The sequence below is a fragment of the Pecten maximus genome, chromosome 1 (genome assembly GCF_902652985.1).
Source record: "Pecten maximus chromosome 1, xPecMax1.1, whole genome shotgun sequence".
Taxonomy (NCBI): domain Eukaryota; kingdom Metazoa; phylum Mollusca; class Bivalvia; order Pectinida; family Pectinidae; genus Pecten; species Pecten maximus.
Window position 1 is genome coordinate 21,196,084 of NC_047015.1, and position 19,413 is coordinate 21,215,496.

General features: G+C 38.2%; 1 protein-coding gene across 13 annotated transcripts in view; it reads left to right on the forward strand.

Moving 5' to 3' along the window:
• LOC117327517 overlaps positions 1-19,413 on the forward strand; it is a 31,526-nt gene continuing 12,113 nt past the window's right edge. For 12 of the 13 annotated variants that reach the window (XR_004532667.1, XR_004532670.1, XR_004532668.1 and 9 more), the window contains exons 1-10: positions 1-184; positions 3,169-3,242; positions 12,265-12,360; positions 13,242-13,304; positions 13,615-13,712; positions 13,991-14,121; positions 14,503-14,769; positions 15,772-15,862; positions 17,112-17,210; positions 19,317-19,404. Coding sequence is in view for 2 of the 13 variants with exons in the window: in XM_033884551.1 (XP_033740442.1) it covers positions 123-184; positions 3,169-3,242; positions 12,265-12,360; positions 13,242-13,304; positions 13,615-13,712; positions 13,991-14,121; positions 14,503-14,769; positions 15,772-15,862; positions 17,112-17,210; positions 19,317-19,404 (1,069 nt within the window). In the remaining 11 variants the exon portion in view is untranslated. The remainder of the gene's footprint in view (positions 185-3,168; positions 3,243-12,264; positions 12,361-13,241; positions 13,305-13,614; positions 13,713-13,990; positions 14,122-14,502; positions 14,770-15,771; positions 15,863-17,111; positions 17,211-19,316; positions 19,405-19,413) is intronic. The other variant, XM_033884601.1, reaches the window with a different exon arrangement.

Genomic DNA, 19,413 nt, shown 5'->3' on the forward strand with positions numbered 1-19,413 from the left:
CATGGCCAAGTTCGTTGGTATGATTAATGCGCTGTTAGCTAACGAACTCTCTCTATGAAATATATCAGTTGTTTGTCGTAAAAATCTAGGATGTCAGCATTTAATGTTTCCTACACGCTGTCATGAACCAAGTTGTACTTCGAAGCCATAAAGGCGAATACCTCCCAGGGGAAGATATATACGGGTAAGTAAATATATGTACTACAGCAGTCGAAGCATTTAACGTTATGACAGAAAAGGTATATGTGAAAAAAGCGAGAGTATGGTCGGTAGGTACATGATCCATGTCCTTGGTTGCTACGATCACTATGTAAAAATTGAAATGTCACCTGTGCATTTTTCTGTAAAATCATCTTTTTTTTTTTAAGCGGAAATTGCGATTTCTGTTTCATTTGCTTATTTGTTAATATCTAATTCATCTGAACGTCACAACAATCTGTATATACTTTCCCGTAATTTTCCCAATCCAAACAGAGCCGCTACAACCGGAAGTGGAGTAATGCAACATTTTTTCTTGTTTTTTTTTTCGACTCTGGATATGATAATCATTTATTAGATTTATTAGAGTTACTTCCCTTTCTCTATTCGGTTAGTATAGAGATTGAAAAACGGCAATTTCACAGAAAAAAGCACAGGTGACATTTTTAGCCCACCATCATTTGGATGGTGGGCTATTCAAATCGCCTTGCGTCCATGGTGCGTGGTCCGTCCGTCCGTCCCTACGTCCGTAAACAATTCTTGTTATTGCTATTTCTGAGAAAGTACTGAAGGGATCTTTCTCAAATTGCATACGCTGGTTCTCCTTGGTCTGAAGTTATGCATATTGCATTTTGGGACAAATTGGAAAACAACATGGCCGACAGACAGCCATCCTGGATTGACAATTGAAGTTTGTTATCGCTATTTCTCACAAAGAACTAAAGGGATCTTTCTGAAATTTCATATATACATGTAGGTTGCCCTAATGGTCCGTGGTTATGCATATTTAATTTTGGTACAAGTCAGAAAACCACATGGCCAACAGGCAGCCATCTTGTATTTTGACAATTGAAGTTTGTTATCCCTATTTCTCAGAAAGTACTTAAGGGATCTTTCAGAAATTTCATATAAAGTTTAACCTTGGTCCGTAGTTATGCATCTTTCATTTTGGGACCAATCGGAAAACAACACGGCCGACAAGTAGCCATCTTAGATTTTGACAATTGAAGATTGTTATCACTATTTTATAGAAGGTACTGAAGGGATCTTTCTCAAATTTCATATGTAGGTTCCCCTTGGTCCGTCATATTGCATTTTGGGACCAATCTGCTGAAAACCGCATGGTCGACGGACAGCCGTTGTCTCAAATTTCATATATAAGTTCTCCTTGTTTGAAAAGTACTGGAGGGATGTTTCTCAATTTGCACAGATTAGTAAGAGGAAGGGAAAAATAGAAAAGATCAATCTGACATGGAACTTATAAAGATCATTCAATGGTGGGTGCCAAGATCCCTCTGGGATCTCTTGTAATTTTATTGCCGGTATTGTAACAACCAAGCTCAACGATCATGCACCTACAAACCATAACTCTCGCTTTTTGTCAGGTATGCCTTTTCTGGCGGAAATGCTTCAATTTGCTACTGTTTATATAGCTATATATAGCTATTATAGTGGAATACCACTATAATAGTGAAATCAGGACTTCTCCCCAACCTGTCTAATGTAGTGATACAGTTGCCTTACAGCTTCACGCTCGGTAGCCAGTTACCAGAGGAAACTCTGGCTACACGCCCGGGCGAATTTCCCTTTTCCTAAATAGTCAGTTGAGTGTCGCAGTTCAATCCCCAGTGGGGTCACACTAGTCTCCTGTTACACTATCTATATATTACCAATCAGGATTCGTCTATACCTTCAAACTATTTGCTGTAAGGCCAAGAATGGGTTCAATGATACAGCCACAATGACATAGACCTTTCAGAATTATTTAAGCACCTCAAATTCAATTTAACAGTTTGAGGCTCTAGTAAGTAAAATGTACATCGTCATGTTTTAAAAGATAATACATGTTTCCACTAACAATAACATGCCAGAAAAATAAGGTCGGTAAATTCTAGGCAAGGAAATCTGTTTGCTGTCTTTTTTAATTATTTTTTCTAATTAGGTTATACAGACAATCAATATTGACTTTAATAGTCATCCTTGAAATGGTAAAAAAAACTTAGGTTAGGCACAATAATACAGGGTCGGTAGGGTCAGTGGAAACACAGATATTTAGTTTCTATGCCTCAATGTAATGTCAATTTGTCAGAGACATGTACTATTGTACATGTAATCTTCCTGGAAAAAAACCCTAGCTGGATATGTAAATACAAAAGCAATTGTGACATCTGCATGGTTTTTACTCCCAAGAACTGACCTGACAGTTACAATTTACATATTTATTATGTAAGTTTAATTGACAAAAAAAATAAAAATACATATTTGTCTATCTGCCATATTTTTCAACCTGGCATGAGTTTTGATCTGGCCATATCCCAGACCTGGAGATTATGAGAGATGGAATTATCTGGTGTCGGGCAATACATGTAGCACACTACTTTTATGAAAATGTGAAATTACACAATTCGGTAACGCTAGGATTTTCTGTGCAGACAAAATATATCTGGCATGATGTTTTACCTAACATGTTCATGTAGGTCAGGTGTCATGACATGCAAGATTTATTTTGTCTGCACCAAAATCTAAGCGACACCAAACAGTGTAAGAGAATTCTATGTTTTCATATACATATAGTAGTGCACTTTGTTCCTACACCATTAGAACTCAGGCTGCAGTCAACCATATCATTCATACTTCTGGAAACCGGGGAGTTGATCAGGCTGCAGTCAACCATATCATTCATACTTCTGGAAACCGGGGAGTTGATCCATAATGATTCTATGTTTGATAGTCTTGTTTCATATCAGTTCATTTACATATTTTCTGGATAAGTTATTGAATATTCTTTTTCAGTTTATTTACATTTTCATCAAGTATAAATTGTGCCATTTGTTATTGAACCATCTCTTCTGGCATTTGTCATAGAAATGTGCAGCAACAATTCATTTAATATTCATCCCCTTAAATGTCATATTGGTACTGTAAGTGATGGGCTTGAGATGAATTGAAATTGGTCGTTTTACATTTCAGTGTTGTTTACTTGAATGTAGTAAGTACAACAACTGGACGTGGTATTCGCCTGAAATTTCAAGGTTGTGAACATTGTAAGTATTCTGTTACTTGGGTCACCTCATATTAACATGATAGAGTCTTAATCAATGAAACATAAGCAAAACCGTTAATCTTAACCATAGAGCAATAATCAACACTACCCAACACCAAATAGCAATACCCAACATCTTACAATAATACACAACACCATACAGCTATACCCAACATCATACAGCAATATTCAACACAACCTAACATCATACAGCAAAACCTAACACAACCCAACACCATACAGCAATATTCAACACCACCCAACACCATACAGCAATATTCAACACCACCCAACACCATACAGCAATACCCAACACCACCCAACATCATACAGCAATATTCAACACCACCCAATACCATACAGCGATACCAAACACAACCCAATACCATACAGCAATACTTAACACCACCCACCATCATACAGCAAACCCCAACACCACCCAACATCATACAGCAATATTCAACACCACCCAACATCATACAGCTAAATCCAACACCACCAACATCATACAGCAATACCCAACACCACCCAACACCATACAGCAATACCCAACACCACCCAACACCATACAGCAATACCCAACACCACCCAACATCATACAGCAATACTCAACACCACCCAACATCATACAGCAATACCCAACACCACCCAACATCGTACAGCAAAACCAAACACCACCCAACATCATACAGCAATACCCATCACCACCCAACATCATACAGCAATACTCAACACCACCCAACATCATACGGCCATACCCAACATCACCCAACATCATACAGCAATAATCAACACCACCCAACAGCATACAGCAATACCCAACATCACCCAACATCATACGGCAATACCCAACACCACTCAACATCATACAGCAATACCCAACACCATACAGCAATACCCAACACCACCCAACATCATACAGCAATACTCAACACCACCCAACATCATACAGCAATACCCAACACAACCCAACACCATGCAGCAATACCCAACACCATCCAACACCATACAGCAATACCCAACACCACCCAACATCATACAGCAAAACCAAACACCACCCAACATCATACAGCAATACCCAACACCATCATACAGCAATACCCAAGATCTTACAGCAAAACCCAACACCATACAGCAATACCCAACACCATCCAACACCATACAGCAATACCCAACACCACCCAACATCATACAGCAAAACCAAACACCACCCAACATCATACAGCAATACCCAACACCATCATACAGCAATACCCAAGATCTTACAGCAATACCCAACACCATACAGCAATACCCAACACCATCCAACACCATACAGCAATACCCAACACCACCCAACATCATACAGCAAAACCAAACACCATCCAACACCATGCAGCAATACCCAACACCATCATACAGCAATACCCAAGATCTTACAGCAATACCTAACACCATACAGCAATACCCATCACCACCAAACATCATACAACAATACTCAACACCACCCAACATCATACAGCCATACCCAACACCACCCAACACCATACAGCAATACCCAACATCATACAACAATACTCAACATCATACAGTAATACCCAACACCACCCAACACCATACAGCCATACTCAACACCACCCAACATCATACAGCAATACCCAACACCACCCAACATCATACAGCCATACTCAACACCACCCAACATCATACAGCAATACCCATCACCACCCAACATCATACAGCAATACCCAACATCATACAGCCATACTCAACACCACCCAACATCATACAGCAATACCCAACACCACCCAACACCACCCAACATCATACAGCAATACCCATCACCACCCAACATCATACTGCAATACCCAACATCATACAGCCATACTCAACACCACCCAACATCATACAGCTATACCCAACACCATACAGCAATACCCAACACCACCCAACATCATACAGCAATACCCAACACCACCCAACATCATACAATGATACCCAACACAACCCAACATCATACAGCAAAACCCAGCACCACCCAACATCATACAGCAATACCCAACACCATACAGCAATACCCAACCCCACCAAACATCAAACAGCAATACCCAACACCACCAAACATCATACAGCAATACCCAACACCATACAGCAATACCCAACCCCACCAAACATCAAACAGCAATACCCAACACCACCCAACATCATACAGCAATACCCAACACCACCAAACATCATACAGCAATACCCAACACCACCCAACATCATACAGCAATACCCAACACCATCCAACACCATACAGCAATACCCAACACCACCCAACATCATACAGAAATACCAAAAACCACCAAACATCATACAGCAATACCCAACATCATACAGAAATACCAAACACCACCAAACACCATACAGCAATACCAAACATCATACAGCAATACCTAACACCACCAAACATCATACAGCAATACCCAACACCAGCCAACACCATACAGCAATACCCAACACCATACAGCAATACCCAACACCACCCAACATCATACAGCAATACCCAACACCACCCAACATCATACAGCAATACCCAACACCACCCAACACCATACAGCAATACCCAACACCACCCAACATCATACAATGATACCCAACACAACCCAACATCATAAAGCAATACCCAACCCCACCAAACACCATACAGCAATACCCATCACCACCAAACATCATACAACAATACTCAACACCACCCGACATCATACAGCCATACCCAACATCACCCAACATCATACAGCAATACCCAACACCATCCAACATCATACAGCAATACCCAACACCACCCAACATCATACAGCAATACCCAACACCATACAGCAATACCCAACATCATACAATAATACCCAACACCACCAAACATCATACAACAATACTCAACACCACCCAACACCATACAGCCGTACCCATCACCACCAAACATCATACAGCAATACCCAACACCATCCAACATCATACAGCCATACCCAACATCACCCAACATCATACATCCATACCCAACATCACCCAACATCATACAGCAATACCCAACACCATCCAACATCATACAGCAATACCCAACACCACCCAACATCATACAGCAATACCCAACATCATACAGCAATACCCAACATCATACAATAATACCCAACACCACCAAACATCATACAACAATACTCAACACCACCCAACACCATACAGCCGTACCCATCACCACCAAACATCATACAACAATACTCGACACCACCCAACATCATACAGCAATACCCAACACCACCCAACATCATACAGCAATACCCAACACAATACAGCAATACCTAACCCCACCCAATCTCATACTATACAATAACAAAAACAAATATTGTACCGCAATACCTAACACAACACAACATGATACAGCATTACCCAACATCATGCACACAACATGTACCACATAACTCAACCCAACACCATACATTACCACCAAACACCATTTAACTCCACACCATACATCACAACCAAACACCATTCAGCAACACCTAAGACAGCTCTACCCAACCTTATACAACTCTTACAACTTAACCCAATACCACCTTGCAATTTCACACTATTTAACACATGTTCAATATTTTTTGAAAACTATGATGCATCTAATAATTTAATACTTGAACTACTGAATTAAATATATTTCCCAACTTAGGTGAATACACTTGTTGAAACCTGACATAATTTAATCACAAGAAAGGTAAAAATCACATGCTTATGTCATGGCGCAGCGTCTGTCGTCCGTCGTCCGTCCGTCTGTCCGTCAACATTTGCTTCAAATCGCTACTAGTCAAAAAGTTCTATTTGGATTTTGATCAAATTTGGCCAGAAACATCCTTGGCAGAAGGGGATCAGATTTTGCATAAATTGTGACTCTGACTCCTAAGGGGCCGGAGGGGCGTGGGCCAATAGGGGAAATTAAGGCAATTCCTTTAAATCGCTACCAGTCATAAAGTTATGAATGGATTTGAACCCAATTTGGTCAGGAACATCCTTGGGGCAAGGGGAACAGATTTTGCATAAATGGTGACTCTGACCCCCGAGGGGCCAAAGGGGCGGGCCTAATAGGGGAAATAGAGGCAATTCCTTTAAATCGCTACTTGTCATAAAGTTATGAATGGATTTGAACCCAATTTAGTCAGGAACATCCTGGGGAGAAGGGGAACAGATTTTGCATAAATGGTGACTCTGACCCCCGAGGGGCCAATGGGGCGGGGCCCAATAGGGGAAATAGAGGTTATGCCTTTGAAATCGCTACTTGTCATAAAGTTATGAATGGATTTGAACCTAATTTAGTCAGGAAAATCCTTAGGAGAAAGGGAACAGATTTTGCATAAATGGGGACTCTGACTCCCGAGGGGCCAATGGGGCGGGGCCCAATAGGGAAAATTCCTTTAAATGGCTACTAGTCATCAAGTTATGAATGGATTTCATCCCAATTTAGTCAGAAACATCCTTGGGGGAAGGGGGAAAATTTTGCATAAATGGTGACTCTGACCCTCGAGGGGCCAATGGGGCGAGGCCTAATAGGGGAAATAGTGGTAATTCCTTTAAATCGCTACCAGTCATAAAGTTATGAATGGATTTGAACCCAATTTGGTCAGGAACATCCTTGGGCCAAGGGGAACAGATTTTGCATAAATGGTGACTCTGACCCCCGAGGGGCCAAAGGGGCGGGCCTAATAGGGGAAATAGAGGCAATTCCTTTAAATCGCTACTTGTCATAAAGTTATGAATTGATTTGAACCCAATTTAGTCAGGAACATCCTGGGGAGAAGGGGAACAGATTTTGCATAAATGGTGACTCTGACCCCCGAGGGGTCAATGGGGCGGGGCCCAATAGGGGAAATAGAGGTTATGCCTTTAAATCGCTACTTGTCATAAAGTTATGAATGGATTTGAACCTAATTTAGTCAGGAAAATCCTTAGGAGAAAGGGAACAGATTTTGCATAAATGGGGACTCTGACTCCCGAGGGGCCAATGGGGCGGGGCCCAATAGGGAAAATTCCTTTAAATGGCTACTAGTCATCAAGTTATGAATGGATTTCATCCCAATTTAGTCAGAAACATCCTTGGGGGAAGGGGAAAAATTTTGCATAAATGGTGACTCTGACCCTCGAGGGGCCAATGGGGCGGGGCCTAATAGGGGAAATAGAGGTAATGCCTTTAAAATCGCTTCTTGTCATAAAGTTATGAATGGATTTTTTCCCAATTTAGTTAGAAACATTCTTGGGGGAAGGGGAACAGATTTTGCATAAATGGTGACTCTGACTCGCAAGGGGCCAAATGGGGCGGGGCCTAATAGGGGAAATAGAGGTAATTCCTTTAAATCGCTACCAGTCATAAAGTTATGAATGGATTTGAACCCAATTTAGTCAGGAACATCCTGGGGAGAAGGGGAACAGATTTTGCATAAATGGTGACTCTGACCCCCGAGGGGCCAATGGGGCGGGGCCCAATATGGGAAATAGAGGTTATGCCTTTAAATCGCTACTTGTCATAAAGTTATGAATGGATTTGAACCTAATTTAGTCAGGAAAATCCTTAGGAGAAAGGGAACAGATTTTGCATAAATGGGGACTCTGACTCCCGAGGGGCCAATGGGGCGGGGCCCAATAGGGAAAATTCCTTTAAATGGCTACTAGTCATCAAGTTATGAATGGATTTCATCCCAATTTAGTCAGAAACATCCTTGGGGGAAGGGGAAAAATTTTGCATAAATGGTGACTCTGACCCTCGAGGGGCCAATGGGGCGGGGCCTAATAGGGGAAATAGAGGTAATGCCTTTAAATCGCTTCTTGTCATAAAGTTATGAATGGATTTTTTCCCAATTTAGTTAGAAACATTCTTGGGGGAAGGGGAACAGATTTTGCATAAATGGTGACTCTGACTCGCAAGGGGCCAAATGGGGCGGGGCCTAATAGGGGAAATAGAGGTAATTCCTTTAAATCGCTACCAGTCATAAAGTTATGAATGGATTTGAACCCAATTTAGTCAGGAACATCCTTGGGAGAATGGGAATAGATTTTGCATAAATGGTGACTCTGACCCCAGAGGGGCCAATTTGGCGGGGCCCAATATGGGAAATAGAGGTAATTCCTTTAAATCGCTACAGTCATAAAGTTATGAATGCATGTTGTAAACTTAGAGAGTCTGGACTTCGTTATTTCTTTAAAGCAGTTGGGATCCCCATACTTTGAGCATATAAAGCATTGCTTGAGGTTGACAAATAAAATGAATTGAACATCAATACTAATTTGACATTTGGTCAAATCCAACCAGGTGAGCGATACAGGCCCCATGGGCCTCTTGTATTGTTTTATCAATTAAATATTTTTTAAAGGCACAAAAATTCCTGCAACACAGTTAGCACTATGTGGCATTGGGCAACTATCTTGCCCTCTAACATTCATACATGACTGAATAAATTTACATCCACAATCTCAATTTCCCTCTGACCAAACACTAGACATTTTGATAGATGTCTGTAGCATGTGGCCAGAGACAATCGAGGCTGACATCAAGCCAGTCCATATCAGCAGTCATTAGCCCTGTTTTATCCTATTGCTGTGTGGAATTGATATATTTGGGAAATTGGTATTGAACACTTCAAAACCAATGTATACAATATAGGTGTTAATGTTTATAAATTAACCATTGTACGTGTAAAATTTATTTGTACATACTAATAACAATATATACTTTTGGTATTTGAATAGATTATATCACTATTTCTTAACATTTTCATCAGGTTGGAAAGTATGGTTTATAGCATTGTAAGAACTGTGTACAGTTTGTAGGATTGTAAGGAGAGTAAGAACTGTGAACAGTTTGTAGGATTGTAAGGAGAGTAAGAACTGTGAACAGTTTGTAGGATTGTAAGGAGAGTAAGAACTGTGTACAGTTTGTAGGATTGTAAGGAGAGTAAGAACTGTATACAGTTTGTAGGATTGTAAGGAGAGTAAGAACTGTGTACAGTTTGTAGGATTGTAAGGAGAGTAAGAACTGTGAACAGTTTGTAGGATTGTAAGGAGAGTAAGAACTGTGAACAGTTTGTAGGATTGTAAGGAGAGTAAGAACTGTGAACAGTTTGTAGGATTGTAGAGAGTAAGAACTGTGAACAGTTTGTAGGATTGTAGGAGAGTAAGAACTGTGAACAGTTTGTAGGATTGTAAGGAGAGTAAGAACTGTGTACAGTTTGTAGGATTGTAAGGAGAGTAAGAACTGTGAACAGTTTGTAGGATTGTAAGGAGAGTAAGAACTGTGAACAGTTTGTAGGATTGTAAGGAGAGTAAGAACTGTGTACAGTTTGTAGGATTGTAAGGAGAGTAAGAACTGTGAACAGTTTGTAGGATTGTAAGGAGAGTAAGAACTGTGAACAGTTTGTAGGATTGTAAGGAGAGTAAGAACTGTGAACAGTTTGTAGGATTGTAAGGAGAGTAAGAACTGTATACAGTTTGTAGGATTGTAAGGAGAGTAAGAACTGTGAACAGTTTGTAGGATTGTAAGGAGAGTAAGAACTGTGTACAGTTTGTAGGATTGTAAGGAGAGTTAAGAACTGTGAACAGTTTGTAGGATTGTAAGGAGAGTAAGAACTGTATACAGTTTGTAGGATTGTAAGGAGAGTAAGAACTGTATACAGTTTGTAGGATTGTAAGGAGAGTAAGAACTGTATACAGTTTGTAGGATTGTAAGGAGAGTAAGAACTGTATACAGTTTGTAGGATTGTAAGGAGAGTAAGAACTGTGTACAGTTTGTAGGATTGTAAGGAGAGTAAGAACTGTATACAGTTTGTAGGATTGTAAGGAGAGTAAGAACTGTGAACAGTTTGTAGGATTGTAAGGAGAGTAAGAACTGTGTACAGTTTGTAGGATTGTAAGGAGAGTAAGAACTGTGAACAGTTTGTAGGATTGTAAGGAGAGTAAGAACTGTGAACAGTTTGTAGGATTGTAAGGAGAGTAAGAACTGTGTACAGTTTGTAGGATTGTAAGGAGAGTAAGAACTGTATACAGTTTGTAGGATTGTAAGGAGAGTAAGAACTGTATACAGTTTGTAGGATTGTAAGGAGAGTAAGAACTGTGTACAGTTTGTAGGATTGTAAGGAGAGTAAGAACTGTATACAGTTTGTAGGATTGTAAGGAGAGTAAGAACTGTGTACAGTTTGTAGGATTGTAAGGAGAGTAAGAACTGTGAACAGTTTGTAGGATTGTAAGGAGAGTAAGAACTGTGAACAGTTTGTAGGATTGTAAGGAGAGTAAGAACTGTATACAGTTTGTAGGATTGTAAGGAGAGTAAGAACTGTGAACAGTTTGTAGGATTGTAAGGAGAGTAAGAACTGTGAACAGTTTGTAGGATTGTAAGGAGAGTAAGAACTGTATACAGTTTGTAGGATTGTAAGGAGAGTAAGAACTGTGTACAGTTTGTAGGATTGTAAGGAGAGTAAGAACTGTGTACAGTTTGTAGGATTGTAAGGAGATTAAAACTGTGAACAGTTTGTAGGATTGTAAGGAAATTAAAACTGTGAACAGTTTGTAGGATTGTAAGGAGAGTAAGAACTGTGAACAGTTTGTAGGATTGTAAGGAGAGTAAGAACTGTGCTCAGTTTGTAGGATTGTAAGGAGAGTAAGAACTGTGAACAGTTTGTAGGATTGTAAGGAGAGTAAGAACTGTGAACAGTTTGTAGGATTGTAAGGAGGTTAAAGCTGTATACAGTTTGTAGGATTGTAAGGAGGTTAAGAACTAGCTTTGTATAGTTCGTAGGATTGTAAGGAGATTAAAACTGTGAACAGTTTGTGGGATTAAAATCAGAAGAGAAAATTCTCCCTAAGGAGAAATTCTCCAAGAACCAACGTCCTGCAGAGTTCAAAAAGATGCTTTGTTTCATCGCTTGGTTCACTGTGAACAGTTTGTAGGGATGTAAGGAGTTTTAAGAAAACTGTGTAAATATATGATTTATGTTTAAATTAAGAAAGTATAATAGCCATTTTTATTGTTGTAGTTGTATACAGACATGGACATCCACCCGCAGAAGAGAAATTTGAAGCAAAGAAACATTATTTGGACTATCCTGACATTGATCTGTACAAGAGTCAAGGTACATTTTACCATAAGATAATTCAACTGGAGGGATTTCATCTAAAAAAAAAATTGATAAAACAATTATGTGCTGTAAGTTAATATGAAAAGGGTATTTCTGGTTGTTCTGTACCTTTTCTTATGGCTTCTAAAACTATTGTCAAAATATCTTTCTTGTTGGTTTGAATTCACCTGGCCAATGTTAAATTAGACCGTAAATATAGTGTAAGAGGAATCTGGAAATGAAGGGTCACTGAATCATTGATCCTACCTATTTATTCATTGAAATATTGTTAACTATTTATTTATGTATACATTTATTTATTTATGTGATTAATTAAATTTATTTATATATCTATTTATTTATTTATTTATTTACTGTCTACATGACTATATAATTGTATGTATTTATTTTTAACTTAACATTATAAATATTAGAGAGTGTAGGGATGCATGATAGTAGAATGAATGTGGAGAAGGATGGATGACGCGAGAAAGCCCTCCTGCGAGAGGACAATGCTTGTAATTTATAAACTATGTCTTGTCTGAATAAAAATAAAAGTTTAAAAAAATCATTTATATATACGCACAAGTGTGTATAAACAGTTTCTGCTGGGAAGATATTTTACACTGTTTAGCAACGTGTTATAACACAATCATGACCGCCAAACATTTGTCACTCATTCTAGCTTAATCTATTTAGAATTTCTACAATCAAATATTGTATGTTTTGTATATCTGGTAAATTGAGGTGTATGATCTCCATAAGAAAATAAGTGGATGATTTTGTGCAATTTTTATATGATAATGAAATACCAACATGTGCGGAATTTCCCTTTTATGTCCATTCATAAGAACATTTAGGGTAAACAAATGTACAGTTGTATTGTTTTTTGACAGATATTTTCATGTTAGGAAGCTACATCTTTCCATTCCGAATTCGACTACTTACTGAAATTCCTGGTAAGTTTAACATTTTTCTTACTTCTTTCAAAATCTTTATTGATAAAACAAACCGAAAAACAACTGCTATCATGTTTGTTTTGTAGAACTAGGAATGCATGTACACCCTTTCTGGTATTTTGAAAATCTTTTAATTACAAAAAAAAAAAAGCGATGTATATGGCACGTTATTCAAAACAGCCATGTTGTCAAACATAATGTTATTACCGCTGGTAACTGTAACAGTACTGTAAAATAATTTATTTCACATACATATTCAAAATGAACTTGTGACTACATCTTTTTTTTTCTGACTTGATTTCTTCGTCAGCCTCATTTGATGCTAATGGAATAGGTACAGGTTGTAACTGGACAGCCAAGGTGACATATACACTAAGTGCTGAAGTGATTGATGCTTCAAATCTAAACGTGAGTGTTACAGAACAAGGCTGTTATAAAGATCAGGATGTTACAAAAACCAAAATGTTATAAGATGTATCATGACATTCTTGTTGGAAACAAAGATGCTTCTAGTTTTTGTAATATTAGATTGATAATGACAAGTTCGAATTGATATTCCAGGTGTTAGGTAAAAACCTGTACATTTGAATTTTGAACTGTTTTGTTTACATGTCAGATGTTTGTGGATACACTATGAACTATATATGTTAAAATGACACGTTTTTATGTAGTTATATCTTGTTTAGACTACCCAGACAATAGTTGTATACCACCCTCTGGGAAGAACGGAAAGCTCTAGTACTCCAAAGTTAGTTACCAACAGACTAGATGTCCCCTACCTCCTGTTTCTCAAGAAGCCCCTCTTTGTCACTGCCAAGTAAGTTTGTACTGTAGAGTGTAAACCCTCAACCTTGTGATACAAGTACATGTCTACAATATACTGAGCTACTGAAGAGACAATTAAGTTGTATTGACACAAGTTTTTCTCCATAGTAATGTATATATAAATGATCATCATCATTAAAATATCTATCTTTATCTAGACACAGGCTAACTATATACTACTGTTAGATAAAAATTCTACTCATGTTTACAATTCATGTAAAAATCATTGATAGAAACTATAGCTTAAAGAACATTTTGATTGGTCAAGTACAATGTAAAAATGTTAAAGACTTGATTTACCAACGGAAACTGTTACTAAAAACAGAAAGTCATGTAAATAAGGAATGAAAATGAAATTTTCTCTCATACACAGATTGCAGAGAAATGTCCAGCAGACGGGGGATAGCATGAAAGTGAAAATTATCATTACAAACCAGACCAATAGGGATGTTAGTAACATTACTGTGCGTCTGATAAGGGAGATAACTTTTGTAGCCAAAGGTGGATTGTCGAGCACAAAAATATGCAAAGATGACAGTATACAGGAGACAAGGGACAGGATCTTCATTTGTCCAGAGAAAGGACCCTTCATAGTACAGGATATACCAGTAGAAGGGTGTCTAGCTGAAATCCTTAATAGGTAATTACTGTACCTGGGTTTGTAGGTGAAATCCTTGATAGGTAATTACTGTACCTGGGTTTGTAGGTGAAATCCTTGATAGGTAGTTACTGTACCTGGGTTTGTAGCTGGAATCTTTGATAGGTAATTACTGTACCTGGGTTTGTAGGTGAAATCCTTGATAGGTATAGTTACTGTACCTGGGTTTGTAGGTGAAATCCTTGATAGGTAGTTACTGTACCTGGGTTTGTAGCTGAAATCTTTGATAGGTAATTACTGTACCTGGGTTTGTAGGTGAAATCCTTGATAGGTAATTACTGTACCTGGGTTTGTAGGTGAAATCCTTGATAGGTAATTACTGTACCTGGGTTTGTAGGTGAAATCCTTGATAGGTAGTTACTGTACCTGGGTTTGTAGGTGAAATCTTTGAAAGGTACATGTAATTACTGTACCTGGGTTTGTAGCTGAAATCTTTGATAGGTAATTACTGTACCTGGGTTTGTAGGTGAAATCCTTGATAGGTAATTACTGTACCTGGGTTTGTAGGTGAAATCTTTGATAGGTAATTACTGTACCTGGGTGTTAATTCAAGGTCCTATAAATATGTGATCATTGTACAGGTAAGCTGCCAAAATCCTAAATAGGTAAGTAATGTACAGATGTGTATAGCTGACGTCCTAACTAGGTAATTATCTATAATTACTGTTCATTTACATGTACACAGTATGTACTGTAGCTGAGATCCTGAATACACTTGTGGGAAATTACTGAACATGTGTGTAGCCAAAACCATAGGTGATTTCTGAAGAATTTAAGTATCTATTTAGCAAGTCTCTTTCATACAGGACAGATGTTTAGGTAGCTGTATGTAGGTACAAAACGGATTAAATAGGAGTCACTCACCTTATTTTTATATATTTTGTTTTGCCATGCTTTGACTTCCATATCATTACAATCCTTCTTTGATCATTTATAAACCGTGTGTTTAAAGGAAGATTATTTACATAATCAATCATTTCTAAGCAGGGGACTGGACAACTTCATCATACCACTGAAGGAACCTCATGATCAACATTCACCCATCCCCTCTTCTGTCGCTGGTAATCACATACAGGTAAATACAATTTTACTAACATGTACATGTATATACAAATACAATCACATACAGGTAAATACAATTACTATCACATACAGGTAAATACAATCACTATCACTTACAGGTAAATACAATTACTATCACATACAGGTAAATACAATTTTACTAACATGTACATGTATATACAAATACAATCACATACAGGTAAATACAATTACTATCACATACAGGTAAATACAATTACTATCACATACAGGTAAATACAATTTTACTAACATGTACAGGTATATACAAATACAATCACATACAGGTAAATACAATTACTATCACATACAGGTAAATACAATTACTATCACATACAGGTAAATACAATTTTACTAACATGTACAGGTATATACAAATACAATCACATACAGGTAAATACAATTTTACTAACATGTACAGGTATATACAAATACAATCACATACAGGTAAATACAATTACTATCACATACAGGTAAATACAATTACTATCACATACAGGTAAATACAATCACTATCACTTACAGGTAAATACAATTACTATCACATACAGGTAAATACAATCACTATCACTTACAGGTAAATACAATTACTATCACATACATGTAAATACAATTACTTTCACATACAGGTAAATACAATTACTATCACATACAGTTAAATACAATTACTATCACATACAGGTAAATACAATCACTATCACTTCCAGGTAAATACAATTACTATCACACACAGGTAAATACAATCACGATCACATAAGGTAAATGCAATCACTATCACTTACAGGTAAATGCAATTGCTATCACTTACAGGTAAATACAATCACTATCACATACAGGTAAATACAATAACTATCACATGCAGGTAAATACCACGCCCATTTTATAGCAAACATACAAATCACTGAGAGTGTATGTGATTGTAAGTCTCACCAGTGTTGTTCAGTACACTAATAAGGGTTGTCTCCCTTTAAATACTATCCAAGGTTTTACTCTCCACCACCCCAACCACTGCTAAACAGATCGTGTGAACATTGTTTGCATGAAACTGTTTTACGGTGTATCCCTAGTTTACTATAAAGTAAACCCCTTACTTCTCTATCATTGTTGATTAATGTATAACCAAAAGTTACTTTTTAGCACATCCCTTCAATATATATTAAACTTTTGATAGATTGCATTATGCTTACAAAGTTGTAACAATTTGACACTGTATTTTACTAGTTTTTTCGTCACTTGTGTTTCAGTGCCGATATGTAGTGGAGATATTAGTCAGACTAGAGAACAATGCTAGTCTGGTCACAACACTCCCAGTACCATGCATTTGGCACCAGAAAAATAAACAGGTACCTCAAATATCCCCTGGTATATACTGATAATATAACGTTCTAATAAAACTGTTTAATATTTTATACCAGTGATCAAGTATTAAAGGTCAGTAAAGTAGCTCTACAAGAGAGCACAACACTAGACAATAATGGGAGATATTATATTCTGTAAAGGAAAGTGAGGACCATTCAGAAGATAATATTGTGAGAGATAATTCAGTAGTGGATAGAATGAAAGATCATTCATTAAGGGATAGTGAAACAGATGCTTCAGTAGAGGATAATGAGAGGAAGTATTCAGTAGAGGATAATGTGAGGGAGGATTCAGTAGAGGATAATGTGAGGGAGGATTCAGTAGAGGATAATGTGAGGGAGGATTCAGTAGAGGATAATGTGAGAGAGGATTCAGTAGAGGATAATGTGAGGGAGGATTCAGTAGAGGATAATGTGAGGGAGGATTCAGTAGAGGATAATGTGAGAGAGGATTCAGTAGAGGATAATGTGAGGGAGGATTCAGTAGAGGATAATGTGAGGGAGGATTCAGTAGAGGATAATGTGAGGGAGGATTCAGTAGAGGATAATGTGAGGGAGGATTCAGAGGATAATGAGAGAGATGATTTAGTAGAGGATAATGTGAGGGAGGATTCAGTAGAGGATAATAATGTGAGGGAGGATTCAGTAGAGGATAATGAGAGAGATGATTCAGTAGAGGATAATGTGAGGGAGGATTCAGTAGAGGATAATGAGGAAGGATTCAGTAGAGGATAATGTGAGGGAGGATTCAGTAGAGGATAATGTGAGGGAGGATTCAGTAGAGGATAATGAGAGGGAGTATTCAGTAGAGGTTAATGAGAGGGAGTATTCAGTAGAGGATAATGTGAGGGAAGATTCAGTAGAGGATAATGTGAGGGAGGATTCAGTAGAGGATAATGAGAGGGAGTATTCAGTAGAGGATAATGTGAGGGAAGATTCAGTAGAGGATAATGAGAGGGAGTATTCAGTAGAGGATAATGAGAGGGAGTATTCAGTAGAGGATAATGTGAGGGAGGATTCAGTAGAGGATAATGAGAGAGATGATTCAGTAGAGGATAATGTGAGGGAGGATTCAGTAGAGGATAATGTGAGAGAGGATTCAGTAGAGGATAATGTGAGGGAGGATTCAGTAGAGGATAATGAGGGAGGATTCAGTAGAGGATAATGTGAGGGAGGATTCAGTAGAGGATAATGTGAGGGAGGATTCAGTAGAGGATAATGAGAGGGAGTATTCAGTAGAGGATAATGTGAGGGAGGATTCAGTAGAGGATAATGTGAGGGAGGATTCAGTAGAGGATAATGAGAGAGATGATTTAGTAGAGGATAATGTGAGGGAGGATTCAGTAGAGGATAATAATGTGAGGGAGGATTCAGTAGAGGATAATGAGAGAGATGATTCAGTAGAGGATAATGTGAGGGAGGATTCAGTAGAGAATAATAATGTGAGGGAGGATTCAGTACAGGAAAATGTGAGGGAGGATTCAGTAGAGGATAGTGTGAGGGAGGATTCAGTAGAGGATAATGAGAGATGATTCAGTAGAGGAAAATTAGATGGAGGATTCAGTAGAGGATAATGTGAGGGAGGATTCAGTAGAGGATAGTGTGAGAATTTATTCAGTAGAGGATAATATGAAAGATTATTCTTAGAGGATTATTTGAGCGATGATTCAGTACATACGATATTGTGAGAGATGATCCTGTAGAGGATAATAGTGTGAGAGGTAGTAGATGATTCAGTAGAGGATAATAATGTGAGAGATGATTCAGTAGAGGATAATGTGAGGGAGGATTCAGTAGAGGATAATGTGAGAGATGATTCAGTAGAGGATAATGAGAGGGAGGATTCAGTAGAGGATGATAGTGTGAGAGATGAGTTTGTAGCCAATTCATCTCTAGAGGATGATATGATTCAGTAAATAAATACCATTCTCTGTATATTGATTATCGTCACTAGACAGGGATTTTAACCTGAACATACATTGATTGAACACTACTAGAGGGCACACTGTCTCTCAGGTGTGAAGGGATGGGCTGGGGTTACACAGTAGAACTTCTCAGACTACTTAATCATGTTAGTATTGACGTTTACAGTGGGCGGACCAGTCCATACCAGACTGGGTATATAACACCGAGGTCATGCTGTCCGAATCACCTTTCAGCGTCCCAGAAAATGTCCTCAGTGAGTTTG